General features: G+C 35.7%; 1 protein-coding gene across 1 annotated transcript in view; it reads right to left on the reverse strand.

Moving 5' to 3' along the window:
* The window catches only part of CNTNAP2 (contactin associated protein 2), a 1428051-nt gene that overhangs the window by 1356570 nt on the left and 57740 nt on the right, over positions 1-13741 (reverse strand). Inside the window, exon 3 of the mRNA XM_060157549.1 lies at positions 5370-5563. Coding sequence (XP_060013532.1) covers positions 5370-5563 — 194 coding nt within the window. The remainder of the gene's footprint in view (positions 1-5369; positions 5564-13741) is intronic.

The raw sequence follows: 13741 nt of genomic DNA on the forward strand, positions 1-13741 counted from the left end.
GTTTTGGGAATGTTTACTATGCAAATATTGGTTGATGGGCTCTTTGGTTAAAAAAAGTAGAGAATACATGTTCCCGCTATTGACTTGATATTCATAAAATCAAAGAATTTACTAAATTAATCTGTTAACTACTATTTGCTTTCCAGATTTTTTAAATGTTTCAAATTTGTTAGAAACAATTAAGTTTTATGTGCGTGTATATATGTGTGTGTGTGTGTGTGTGTGTGTGTGTGTGTGTGTGTGTGTGTGTGTGTATTTGGGGAGAGCATGTAAGCAACAAAGAGATCTGAGTTTTTTTTAACAGATCTAGGAAATTAATACTCTACTTAATATTGCTTAGAGAATACAAAATTATATATTTCTATATTATTGATAAGGATCTAACTATGTAATTTAAATATAATAAAACATTCCTGTTCTGTGGGACTTTCCTTTCAATATATTCAGTGATTACTGATCCCACTCTGACACTATTAATGAAAGGGATTAAAACAGCTTAAAAAAAAGAATTAGGAATATATAAGCATATTCTCACGATTTAAAGACAATTTTAAAAAGAGAAAGAAAAACTGTTTACATTGCAGGTAAATTTGTAGTATGTTACTATCCTAAAAAACAATAATAATATGTAAGGAAGGCATTCACTATTAATACTCCAATTTCCTATTTTGGCTCCAAATATCTACATTCAAAACCAGTAACTGAATTACGTAAGCAAAACTAAATGCAGCCACTTGGAAAAACGTGCTGGAATTCTTATTGAATTAATGTTCAATGGACTTTTTTTTTTTTTTTTTTTTGTGGTACGCGGGCATCTCACTGCTGCGGCCTCTCCCGTTGCGGAGCACAGGCTCCGGACGCACAGGTTCAGTGGCCATGGCTCACGGGCCCAGCCACTCCGCGGCATGTGGGATCTTCCCGAACCGGGGCAGGAACCCGTGTCCCCTGCATCAGCAGGCGGACTCTCAACCACTGCGCCACCAGGGAAGTCCCAACGGACTTTTGATAAGAAATGCTTATATAAGAATACTTCCTTTCTCTCTAACAGATTATACATAGGAAATCTGAAAATACCTTGAAAAGTATGCAAATTAGAGTTTGTGGAATATGTAAATGCAAATTAAGTTTTGGCAATTTTACCAACCTGCACATATTTTCCTTTTATATTAGAAAGGAAATGCTAAATAGAAGGAAATGGCATTGAGGATAAAGTGTAAAGGAGTCTATTATGCTTAGTATTATCAAAGAGGAATAAGAAGCTTGACTAGTTGAGCACATTTAGCAACTCACATATTTGAGTATTAAATATTCAGCTAAAGTATTCTTCAGAGGTCTTTTCAAGAACCATTCTCATCCACAATGAGACTCATGACTTTAAAATCTTGTGAGACTGTCATAATTTCTTATCTACATGACCTATTCCTCACTTATTTTAACATATCATCCAATGGTCATAAAATAATTCAGAATCTCCATATGGACATATAATAAAAATATTATAATAAAATTGGTCATGGTTGTCCATTTCTACAATCATAGAAAGAATAACCATTGACATTTGTTAAAAACAGTATTTCAGTGATTGAACTTACATTATTTTGCATTCTTCTCAGGTAATCAATCATTTTAGGAAAAAATAGGAAAAGCAACCTTAAAACTTCATCAACTTTGAAATGTTTTGACTCTCTGAAACTTTACATTGTATAAGGTGTTATCCATCAAAAAGCTATCCAATCTTATCTATGTGAGAAATCTTTTTTTTTTAACTAGCCTTTATTTTATTTTATTTTTTCTAACATCTTTATTGGAGTATAATTGCTTTACAATGGTGTGTTAGTTTCTGCTGTATAACAAAGTGAATCAGCTATATGTATACATCCCCATATCCCCTCCCTCTTGCATCTCCCTCCCACCCTCCCTATCCCACCCTTCTAGGTGGTCACAGAGCACCCAGCTGATCTCCCTGTGCTATGTGGCTGCTTCCTACTAGCTATCTATTTTACATTTGGTAGTGTATATATGTCCATGCCACTCTCTCACTCTTTTAAGTGCAATATACATTACATTAAACAGTTGGAGTAAAAGAAACGTTGATATTTGATTACCATTTTTAATAAATTTAAGCCCAGTATATTTTTGGTTGAGATTTGTAAGTGCTAAATTTTAATCACTTAGTGCATGTTAAGACATAAGTTCAAAAGTACTGAAGAACTTTTAGGAAACAACAAATTTTATCTCTTTTAGAATACATCAAAGTGCTGGACTATTTTTTAGATTAGTGAGGGTTAAAATATTTCTATCATAGATCATTAAAGTAAAGTAAATTATGTTGCAGGCTCATTGGCACTTAAGTATATTTTACAGTGTTTAGTTTGTGTCTCAAATTTGTTTTGATTTTTAAAATTTTATAATTAGCTCACTATATTTTCATCTAGAAATAATCATTCATTGCTCCCCACATACTCATTTTTAATGAGAAATACATGATTTTAAAGGAAGCGACAAAATGAACACCAGAAAGGCAAAAAACAATAGCAATATACCCCTTATCACCATCAGAAAGGGCTGAGTCCAGTATGTCGATGTAGCCTACTTCCACAACTTGTAATACTTTCGCTGAATGACCTTGTCTCCCTGACTCAACCATTGGCATTTTATGTAGACCAGAAGAGTCCAACTCACCCTCCTTAGTTCTTTTCACTTACCTCTCTGTATTTAGTCAGAATGGAACCCTCCCTTACTTCTAAGTGTCTGATAACTAAAGCTCTAGTACCACTGCATTTTAGCAGTGATCTTTAGAGCAGCCATCTTTATAAGCTACCTTAGTGCATTATGATAGGAGAGGATTTGACATTCTCTCAACTGTGGGATGAAGACTTTACAGAAACAGCAATCTGAAAGATAGTCTGGAGTCTGGCTGCAGCCACTCAAGTAATTGCATTTTCAGTTAGCACCCACAGAGAGTTAGAAAATAATGAATGCTCTCCTGGAAGAGTTTGTGATCTGAGCCCCACTCATCTACACCCAGTTAGTTGTTTGGTCTGTTGTTTGGTTAGTCATTTGGTCAGTCTCTCTCTCTCTGCTCAACTTTAAGGAAGTTCCTTTCTAATTTTTCTCTTCTACCATTGTTTTTCACAGTTGATCTCCTCTATCCCCACCTTACCTACAGGCTGAAAACCAACCTAGAATATGGTTCTCAATGTCGACCGCACATTAGAATGACGTGGGGAGCTTTAAAATCTCAATGCCTAGACCACCTAATTCCAAATCTCTGGAGGTAGGGCCCAGACATCCATGTCTTAAAGCTTTCTAGGTTCCACTGTGTATCCAGGGTTGAAAACCACTTTTCTATAAATTATGCCTGAGACTTTAAATTATCTTAATTGTGAGATGAAGACTTTCCATAAAGAGAAATTTTGTCCTCTACTTGCTTCCTACAATTTACACATCCCAATATACAAATGTTCTTGCCATACAATCATGGTTTAATAGAAGTTACTTCTCAAGGACTACTCTCTCATACGTACTTTTGATTATCAGGATATTATAAACTTATCTCACATGACAGTTACGATCACTGGATACTGCTGTGGAAATGACCACCTACCCAAGCCTGGAGCACTAAACTCTGCATACTCACAAAAATTGCTTGAGGATCTTTAAGATATAAATTCTCTAGGAGCGGGCCCTGGTCAGGTTGAAAATCCCCAGCATTCTGTCTAATACATAAATTGAAAAGAATTTCCTCCCATTCCTCCTTCTTTTTGTTTAGTATTGATGGTTTTACTTGATTTTGGTTATGGTTGCCTTTTAAAATAATTAAACTAAAATAGATCCCTCAACATTTAGTATTTTAGAATAATTTATTTATATGGTGTGAATATTTGAGTGAATATACACAACTTTCCAATTTAATTAAAATAATTTTAAGAGTAAGTGGATTAAACTTTATATTTTTCTCTCCTAATAAAAGGATAAAGTGCCTATAGATCTGTAATAGGGGTTTAAACTACTACTATAATATGAGAATGTTCTTTTCTTACCACAAATCACTGCTCCCACTCCTCTAAATTATTTCTTCATAAGTTCAATAGTTTACTCAAATTGAAGATCTCTGTTTCGAAAAATATCAGTGTCATTAATATAACTTCTACTTACATGATTCTGATATAATAGGTCTGGGTGTGCCTGGTATCCACATACTTTAAATTCTTCTCAGGTGACTCAATGGAGAGCCCAGATTGAGACCTGCTGCCCTAAACCTTGAATAGAAACTGCAGCCTAAGGAAACTTTCTTCAATCAACAAGAATGAATGAATGAATGAATAGCTTCTCAGCGGTTTCAATAGATAAATACTGGCAAATGCACACACCTCAGAGTGAGGACTAGTAATATTTTAAAACGTTTAACACTGGGGAGGGGATGCTAATCGTGGTGCCTGATGTGTTCCAGAGCTATGGCTGGTCTTACATTTGCTTTCTCTTTAAAAGAAAACTATTTTTCTACCTTATTTTTCTCTTCACAGATAGCTAAGAAGTGGTGCTTCAACCAAACAGGCCCTCATTGAAACAAAACAGAAAACCGGACTGGGGCTGGCTTCCAGCAGGAAGTGAACCGTTTCAGAGTCCACAGTCCCCCTGCCCTGTGTCCATTAGCTCCTCTAAGCACTGTTGGCAATAGACCTTCTTACCTGTCGTCCTTTAAAGATTTAATTAAATATCTTCAACAGAAACAGTGTGAGGCAAATAAGTGTGAGCAGATATAAGAAATGGAAACCTAAGTCAGGAGAATGTCTTTTTCATTCTATTTGCTTAATTCACAGTTCAGAATTTGCATACAATGTGTGCCACTGCAGATCTGTTCTACAGACAAAAATATAGTTACTTGAAATATTGTGCTTAAAGAACTCTAATGTTCTATCATCATTACATTATTTACCAGATACTTTTCTTTTTTTGTTCAGGTTTCAACACAGTTTTATCGGGTGGTTTCGTTTTCTGTGAAATACACCAGAGGTTGGGGGAGGGGACACATTGACTTTACAATATAAGGGTCTTCCACCACTAAGGAAAGGCACGGGGTGGGGCAGGGTAGGGCATATTGGGGATTGGATTCATTTTCCCACCTTCTTTTGCTTTGCTTACATTTCTTTTCTCTCTCATCAAGTGCCCGAGGACATAAACACAAAGAAACAAAAATAGCAAGATGAACCTCCAACCAGGCTACTCCCAAGCCTTTCCCCAGGCTGCACCAGGGCTGGGAGGAGCCGAGAAGCTGCTCCCCAGCCCTAGGACACACGGGAGTCTGCTACCATTTTCAAATATCTGCAACTCAATTCTATGTCTTTGCCTTTCTGACAATGACTCACCCAGATATTCCCATCTTGATGGTAGGGTTTCCAATTTCTCCCTGTGTCGCTGTAGAGCATGCGGTATTGGGTCACCCAGTCTGAGCTGCTGTATCTTCCTTGGGTTGCTATGGCACTGATCTGCTTTCGATGGCCAAAGTCAACCTGAAGCCATTGATAATGGTCACTGTCTGATGGAGACCATCCCCCAGCACCTGAATAAGGTAGAGACAAGAGGGTGAAATAGGTATTTAATGTTGAAATTCTACAATTGACAATGGATCATTCTGCATCTTTTAATTGTCTTGGTAGTACCATATTTCACAGACACGTTATGAATTGTCCTTTAGATGCCACTGGGACTTCAACTAATATTCTTAAAGCTGGATAACATTGATACTCTAGCCTCCTTATGGTGTAATTATGTGCTCATTTTCTCCTGAGCAAATGTCTTCATAATTCCTCGATTAGGTCTTATTAGTACATGTCAAAGTCTAATTGGCTGAGGGTTGATCAATTTACCATGAATTCTTCAACTAAAAGTCACTAGGAAAAGATATGTAACAATCTATTATTTCCTCGTGTAAGGGTTTATCTTTTAGTAGACCATAAATGAAACAAAAAGCCATTATACACAACTCTACAATATATTTTACTTTAGAAAGTTCAGAGTTCAAAGAATGCTAGTATAGTTCTCAAGATGAGGCCTAATATTGCATTAAGCCCTTGGACTCCTGAGAACTAAGATATATAGTAAATCAGGCAATACATTTACTAACACTTAAGAGGTAGACAACCGATGACTCTAGATAAACACATTTCTAGGAAAATAATTTGAGTCGCTAAATGAAGTGAAACTTCTTTTGGTAAAATAAAATAAGTGACTGGCAAATAGTAAGAATGCAAAAAACATTTATTAGAAAAATAACACTAACATAGAACAAAAAGAGTCCTAATTTATAGCACTATGTAAAATAATTATGGTTGTACATAAATACATTACAGAAAATATGGCATAATGCTTAGTGCTAAGAGGCGATATTTTTTTTGAGTAAGTTTGGTTACTAATGGGAGTAAATAATGGAAAAATATTCAACAAATTATCCAATATACAGTATATCAAAACATGTGCATCACTTTTCAAATAAGGAATTTAAATGCTGACAATAAAATAATTTATTTTATGAGGAGTATGCTAATAAAGATCATTTTGTAAATCATCACTGATATATCATTCATTTCATCATGTTTATATGGCTTATTTCTGCTTTCAGCCATGACAGAATAGCTCTCCCACCACAAAAAAATTACAAAACTGACAAAATGTATACAATTCCCCTTTTAAGGGATTGGACAACAGAGAATATTGGACCCTGATCCATGAGAGAAGATAAACAAATGAGGTGAGCCCTGCCAGCTTCCTGGCTTTCTGCCTGGTTCACTTTCCAGATCATGGCACATGGAAGACTATTCCAAACAGGCACAGCAGCATCACTGAGATGGAGACAGAGCAGAATCCAAGCTCCTGAGGAACCTGGCATTTATAGGACAGAGTACCAGGCAGGGGGCAGCTGTGCAGAGAAGGGGCTCTGGAAATGTACATAGGGTCACCAATGAGTCTCTGCAGTTCAGACGCTGAATGAATACTAAGTTGTGTATTTGCAGACCAAGACTCCACTAGACCAGGTGAGGGGAGATCTGAAGTGAACCACAGTCAGAGGCTGCACAGGGCTGTAAGTAGTCTGATTTCAGACTGGACAAGGTTGAGAGAACTTGAACAAACCTAGGCATTCAGTAGAGATCTCAGAAAGGGAGTAGAATAATTTAATCCTAAATAAGGATTCTAATTCTAATCCTACTGTGGACACATCTGAACAAAGGCTGGTAACAAGCATGAAAAAAGATCAATCTGACCCACAAATAAATTAACTCCTCGGTTGAATGAAACTCAACACTCCATTAAGGAAGACCATGAGACTTTACTTTTCATGAAACTTTCATGAAAACATGAAAGAAACTCAACAAAATAGAATCCATAATGTCCAGTACAAAATTTTTTTAAATATTAGATATTTGGGGAAGCAGTAAAATGTGACTCATAACCAGAGAAAAGTCGGTCAATAGAAATAGACAGAAAAATGACAGATGATGAAATAAGCAGATCAGGACTTTAAAACAGAGATTATAAATTTGTTCCATATTTGAACAAGAACATATAGATACTGATGAAACAAATATGAAACCTTAATGGAGAAAAGAAACAACAAAAGAGAGCAAAATGGAAATTTCTGAACTAAAAATTATACCTGAAATAAAACATTTACTGGATGGGCTTAACAGCAAATTAGAAAACTGAGAAGAAAACATTAGTATACTTAAATACAGGTCCATACAAACCCTTCAAACCAAAGCTCAGACAGGGTAAAAAGGCTTAAAAATGAACAATACTTCAGTAACCTGTAGGATAACATTAAATATCTTAACAATCATGCAAATGGGGTAAGAAAAGCAGAAAGGGTAGAGACTGAGGCAGAAAAAGATACATCTGAAGAAATAATAGTTGAAAAATATGAACCCAAATATCTGAGAAATTCATTGAACGCCAAGCAGGGTAAATACAAAGAAAAACACACCAAGGCATGTCATAAAGAACTGATAAAAAAACAATGTCAAAGAGAAAATCTTAAAACTGTTTAGAGGGCAATAACATCTCAACAATAGCAATGCAAGCCAGTGAACAAGGGAACGACATATCTGAAATGATGAGACGAACAAGAAAGTGTCAATGTAAAATTCTACATCCAGCAAAAATATCCTTTAAACATGAAAGTAACATAATGATGTTTAGGACAAACGCTGAGAGAATTCATCATCAATAGGTATGCTGTATAAGAAATGCAAAATTTTAGCTTCAAGGAAAATTGGCCATATGGAAATTCATATCTACATGAAGAAATAAATGCTGAAAATGGTAAACATGTCACTAAATATAAAATATTTGTTCATGTTTTAAAATTTCTGTAGAAGATAATTGAGTGTTTAGAACAAAAATAGTAGCACTGAATTAGAGGGTTTATAACAGATGTAGAAGTAAAATGTATGACCATAATAGCACAAAGGGTAGGAAGCAAGAAATAAATATACCGTACTGAGTTCCTTATGCTACATTTGAAGTGATACAGTATTACCTGAAGCATTAAACCCTAGATCAAGGGTTTGCAAACGTTTTCTGTAAGGGGTTAAACACTGAATATTTTAGGCTTTGCAGACCATGCTACCTCTCTTATAACTACTAAACTCTGCTGTTGTAGCATGAAGCAGCCATAGAAGATCCAGAAACAAGAGTGTGGCTGAGTTCCAATAAAACCTTATTAATAAAGACGGGGGCTGGCTGGAGGGCTGTAATGTGTCAACCTCTGCCCAAGATCAACTTCTGAAAAGAGAGGAAATTTTAAAATCTGTGCATTTTACTATATCTAAATTATACTTCCAAAACATTTTTAAAAGATTTATGTATATAATGTGTGTGTATATATTTAGTCTACATACATGCTTTCTATAGAAAGTGTGTATAACTACCTCATAACTACTTTCTCAGTCTTCATTCTCCTATTTCTTCAAACCACACTTCTACAAGAATGATGTTTCTAAAATACAAATTAATCATATTTACTCCCAGACCAATATTTTTCAATTGATCCTCATGGCCTCCAGAAATAAATGGCCCACGCCTTCACACACAAAAGACATGCCTGGAACATGCCCTCTATACCTACACAAATCCTCCCTCAACTTATCCTGGGGAATTCTTATTTTTCCTTCAAGGTTCACCAAGTTCACTCCAAACATCACCACTGCAGTGGATGCTGTGATATGCCATTTTGGCTCTCCTTTATGACTGGGACTTATTCTTTCAGATATTTAGAGTGCTGTCGGAACACAGTAGTTAGCTGTAATTCCCCTTGAGGAATTTCCTTCGTAAAAAAAAGAGGCATTTTACACAAGGTCACATCCCTTCCTAGGTCTGGACAGATGCAAGGATGGGCCAACCAGGGGCTATAAAGGGCCAGTAGCCTTGCCCCAACTTGGGAAAACTCTTAAGGGTCACTACGGTCTCAGAGGTCCCTGAGGAATTAGTTGAAACTTCCATTGAGATTGCATTGCATCTCAACTACTTCCTCTGCCTATTTCTGCTTCCTTCCCTTCTCTTCCACAGGTTTTCATCCTGAAGGTACTCCCTAAAAAATTTCCTACATGCGCTTCTCCATTTCAGAATTTGTATCCTGGGAAATCCAGTTCACAATATTTTCTTGGAGCCACTTTCCTTATAATCTGCTCACTAACAATATGGGTTAGTTGCCCCTGCTTTGTACTTTGTTATTTTTATGCTGTTTTTTTCCTATTGTAGCATCTAATATTTCCAATATTCATATATCATCCACATGTCTATTTTACCGAGAATTCTGTAAAATTTTGGAGAAGCCATAGATGGACAATATACCTAGCCATCAAGAGATCATAAATACATTTTCTTATCTGTTAGATATATAATTCCAAACTTTGGCAAAATTCTATACCCAACTGCACATAAAGTTATATCTGTGCATTATTAAAATGGTGACTTGGTCATTGAAGTAAACAAGCAAATATTACTGTGACTAAAATGAGAAAAATATGTGCATTTGATTGATGAAATTTAGAATATGTCCCCTAGGTAGTTTTTCCAAAAAAAAAAAGAATCCAGAATAAATTTTCTTAAGTTACCCATTTTTTGCTACATTACAAGTTTTCAATAAGGAAGCAATTAACATACAGCTACTTAATCCCATTTATCTCATTACTATAAAAAATGAATTTATTGTCAACTTTAAGGGAAGCAAAAAATCTAAAAGCAATGAAAATGTAAGTCAAAACTTATTCCTTAGCAGAAAGGTATGTGGAGAGAATAGTGATTAGCGTCAAGGAGAGGGCAAATGTCAGGCTTTCATGAGGAACATGGTGAAAAGATGGATGAGAAGTTTCTTGTTTCTCTTTGATCTCTCTAGCATTTAATTTGGGGAAGTTGATTACTTTGTTCATTTGGCTTGTGACATGGGTAACCTCTATTGATCCAAGCATTAAGAATGATACCTCTTTCATGACAAAAACCTCAGGAAATGGTATATAAGAGAGCAGAAGGGCTCCCCCAATATATCATGGAGAGTATTAAGAAAGAGGGCAAAAGTGTTCCCAGTGAATATTGTGGTAGCTCAAAGGAACTACCTTTGAGCTTTGAGCTTTGAGCTTTGAGCTTTGAGCTTTGAGCTTTGAGTGGAAAGTAGAAGAGGAGGTAAACGAGGTGGAGATACTGAACATTCATAAACTCTTAGCTTCTAAGATTATCTAAGAATAACTCTTATCTAGAAATAATAGAACCAAATTAGATAACTAATAAATTGTTACAGTGACTTGAAAGATACGTACTTACATAGAACACCTACTCTTCCCTAAACACTAGGAGGCTGTTCCCTCACCCCCTTTTTCTTCCTCTTTCTCTCTACTTCCCTCTCCCCTTTCACCTCCCTCCACCCCTCCCTCTCTTTCTCTCTCTCTTCTTTTTTTCCTCTCTTTCACATACACACATTTCTCTCCCTCCATATATGTGTGTGTGCATGTGTGCGGGTGAGTGTGTGTGAACTATAAAGATACTGGTGTTTGCATGCTGGATGCCCACGCTACTGGGGTTACTTGAGCAAAGAATTATAATAGAGAACTTGGAGAAATGGATGAAACCAACACTCTAAACTCAAGGATAGCTTATAATTGTGATAGACATTTCCGCTTTGTAATTTGTAAATTAGTACCTCTGAAAGCAAAGAGAAACTTTGTGTGTGGTTCAAGAGAGGACCTGGAGTTTCTTTTCCAGTGATAAATGGCTCCTGTATAAACCTGATGCCGAAGCAGATGGTTATAACACCACCAGAGAATACAAGCCTCGATTCTAATTTAACAGAAAAAGGTAGAAAAACATTCAATTAAGGGTAGAACTACCTTTAATGACTGGTTGCGAAATATGTATCAGATGTAAAGAATAAATTGAGAAGGAGACTTGCAGGCCAGATAGCATTATGAGTTCTATCTGAAGTAGGATAAATATACTTCAACCAAGTATAGACACTTGTTGATTGGAGGTAGCCAGAAAAGAGAGCCATGGCCGTTAATTAATGTCTGTCATGAGCTAGAGAAGGGAAAACGGCCATGCCACCATCATTCCTAAAATATGGAATAAACTAATAAAATAATTCTAAAACAAAAGAGTGTAAATGTTAATTTTGAAACAAAATAGAAGAAAAAAGATGTGATTTTATCAGAGTATAGGAAATTACCTCCAGAGACAAATTAGGACATAAGGAGAGAAGCATAGCTGCTTTAACTTTTTGAAACATTCAGATTATATCTCAAAGGACTGGTTTTACTCATAAATGTAACATTAGCTTCCTTGAATGTTTATCAAAGGAGCTGCCAGAAAAGTAAAGGTAGCTAAAAACAAACAAAAAACAATAACACCCCCTCCAAAAAACAAACAACATAAAGTTTCAAAACAAAGGACTCAGAAAAACAATAAACAAGAAGGCTCTTCTTCAAAATCAGGTGTGTGGATTATGAACGTTTAAAATAAAAGGGAAATGGTCTAGGGGGTTGGTGATACTGAGGGTGGTGTTGGTGGGTTATAAGGATTTCCTGTTTTGATCACATTTTTTTTTAAATAGGAGACAGTAAATTTCATCACTGTCCTCCAAGTTAACTTTAGCAAAGCATTTGGCAATATCTCTGATAAGTATAAAAAAGTAAAATGTGGTCTGGGACATAGCAGTTTTAGGTTAAGTTCAAAAATGGTTAATAATTATGCCCCAAATATGTTGATTAAGGACTGTGTCAACTTGAAGCTAGGTCCTAATGGTATGCCACAGGCTTTCATTCTGTATACTGTCATTTTTAATATTTTTATTATCTAAGACATGGAAGACATGCTCATGAAATTTGTCAGTTACATAAAGCTGGAAAAGAGACCTAATACAGTAACTAGCTGGATTATGATGTTAAATGTTTGACCAGCTGGAAATCTGAGCTTCTCCTAGCAAAATTTGTTTTAACGTCAATGATAACCTAAAATGCCCATTTTGAACAAATGCATTATCAACTTCATTATTAAGGTGCATAATGCTTAGAAATAATTATGCAACCTTAATTTACTTGATGGGTAATGCAGTGTTAAAATTATGGCATCTAACTATGATACTATATTTGCAGTACTGCATTCAAACATTTTGATACATTTTAATTAAGGCTTTACACATAAATAGAAAAAGAAATCACAAGCATCTAGTATTAGGAATTATCACAAAATGAACATAACCATATAATCACCACCCAGATCTATAAGGAGACCATTGCCAGTGACACAGACGTTCTCATTGTGACCTTTTCCAAACGTGGTCACCTCTCTCCTCCCCAGTGAACTGCCCCAGAGATTCATCCATGGCATTGTGTTTAGCAGTAGACTCTTCATTTTCTTTGCTGCCTAATACTACATTGTGTAATGTACTGCTCTTTATTGATCCATTATTCTAGGGTAGTGTTGAACATGTGTATATCTCCAGTTTGGAGCTGTTATGAATAATAATACAGCCATCAACATTTGTGTTCATGTTTTTCAGCACGTCTTTGTGCTTTTCTGTTGGGTATATACCCAGGAGTGGAATTATGTGTCCAAAAATGTTTGTATTTTTAAAATTGAGTCTATTTTGCCAACAATTTTCCAAAGTAGTTTAACTGATTTTTGTCCCCCTCGCCCAATACACTACAGTAGTGTCACAAGTGTTTCTGCTGTTCCACATCTTTGCCAAAACTTGGCATAGTTAGCCTTCTTTTTTGTTGTTGTTGTGTCTTAAATTTAGTTTAGACATTCTGGCTCATTGCAGGTTTACTTTGCATTTTCTTGATAACTACCTTCATTCTGTTGATAGCAAGACTTATTATAAAACTACTGTACATTAAGACAAAATTTTATGTGTGCAAGGATAGACAAATAGGCCAAATAAACAAAATATAGATCCCTGAAACAAAACTACATGTATACATGGGTATATCAGCACTTAATTTGTGACAAAGGTAGCATAGGAAAATAGAGAAAGAAGGTATTTTTTCAATACTATATTCAGGGTCAACTGGATATCCACATGAAAAAAAGGGAAATGTAGCCCTGCCTCATACTATACTGAGATCAAGCTAAAAATGTTTAGATTTAATTGTGAAAAGTAGAACACTGAAGCTTGTAGAAGATGAATTAAGAGAATAACATTATAGTCTTGGGGTTAGGAAAGATTTCTTAAACAGGACTCAAAAGCACTAGC

The sequence above is a fragment of the Lagenorhynchus albirostris genome, chromosome 8 (assembly GCF_949774975.1).
Source record: "Lagenorhynchus albirostris chromosome 8, mLagAlb1.1, whole genome shotgun sequence".
In the NCBI taxonomy this organism is placed as follows: Eukaryota; Metazoa; Chordata; class Mammalia; order Artiodactyla; family Delphinidae; genus Lagenorhynchus; species Lagenorhynchus albirostris.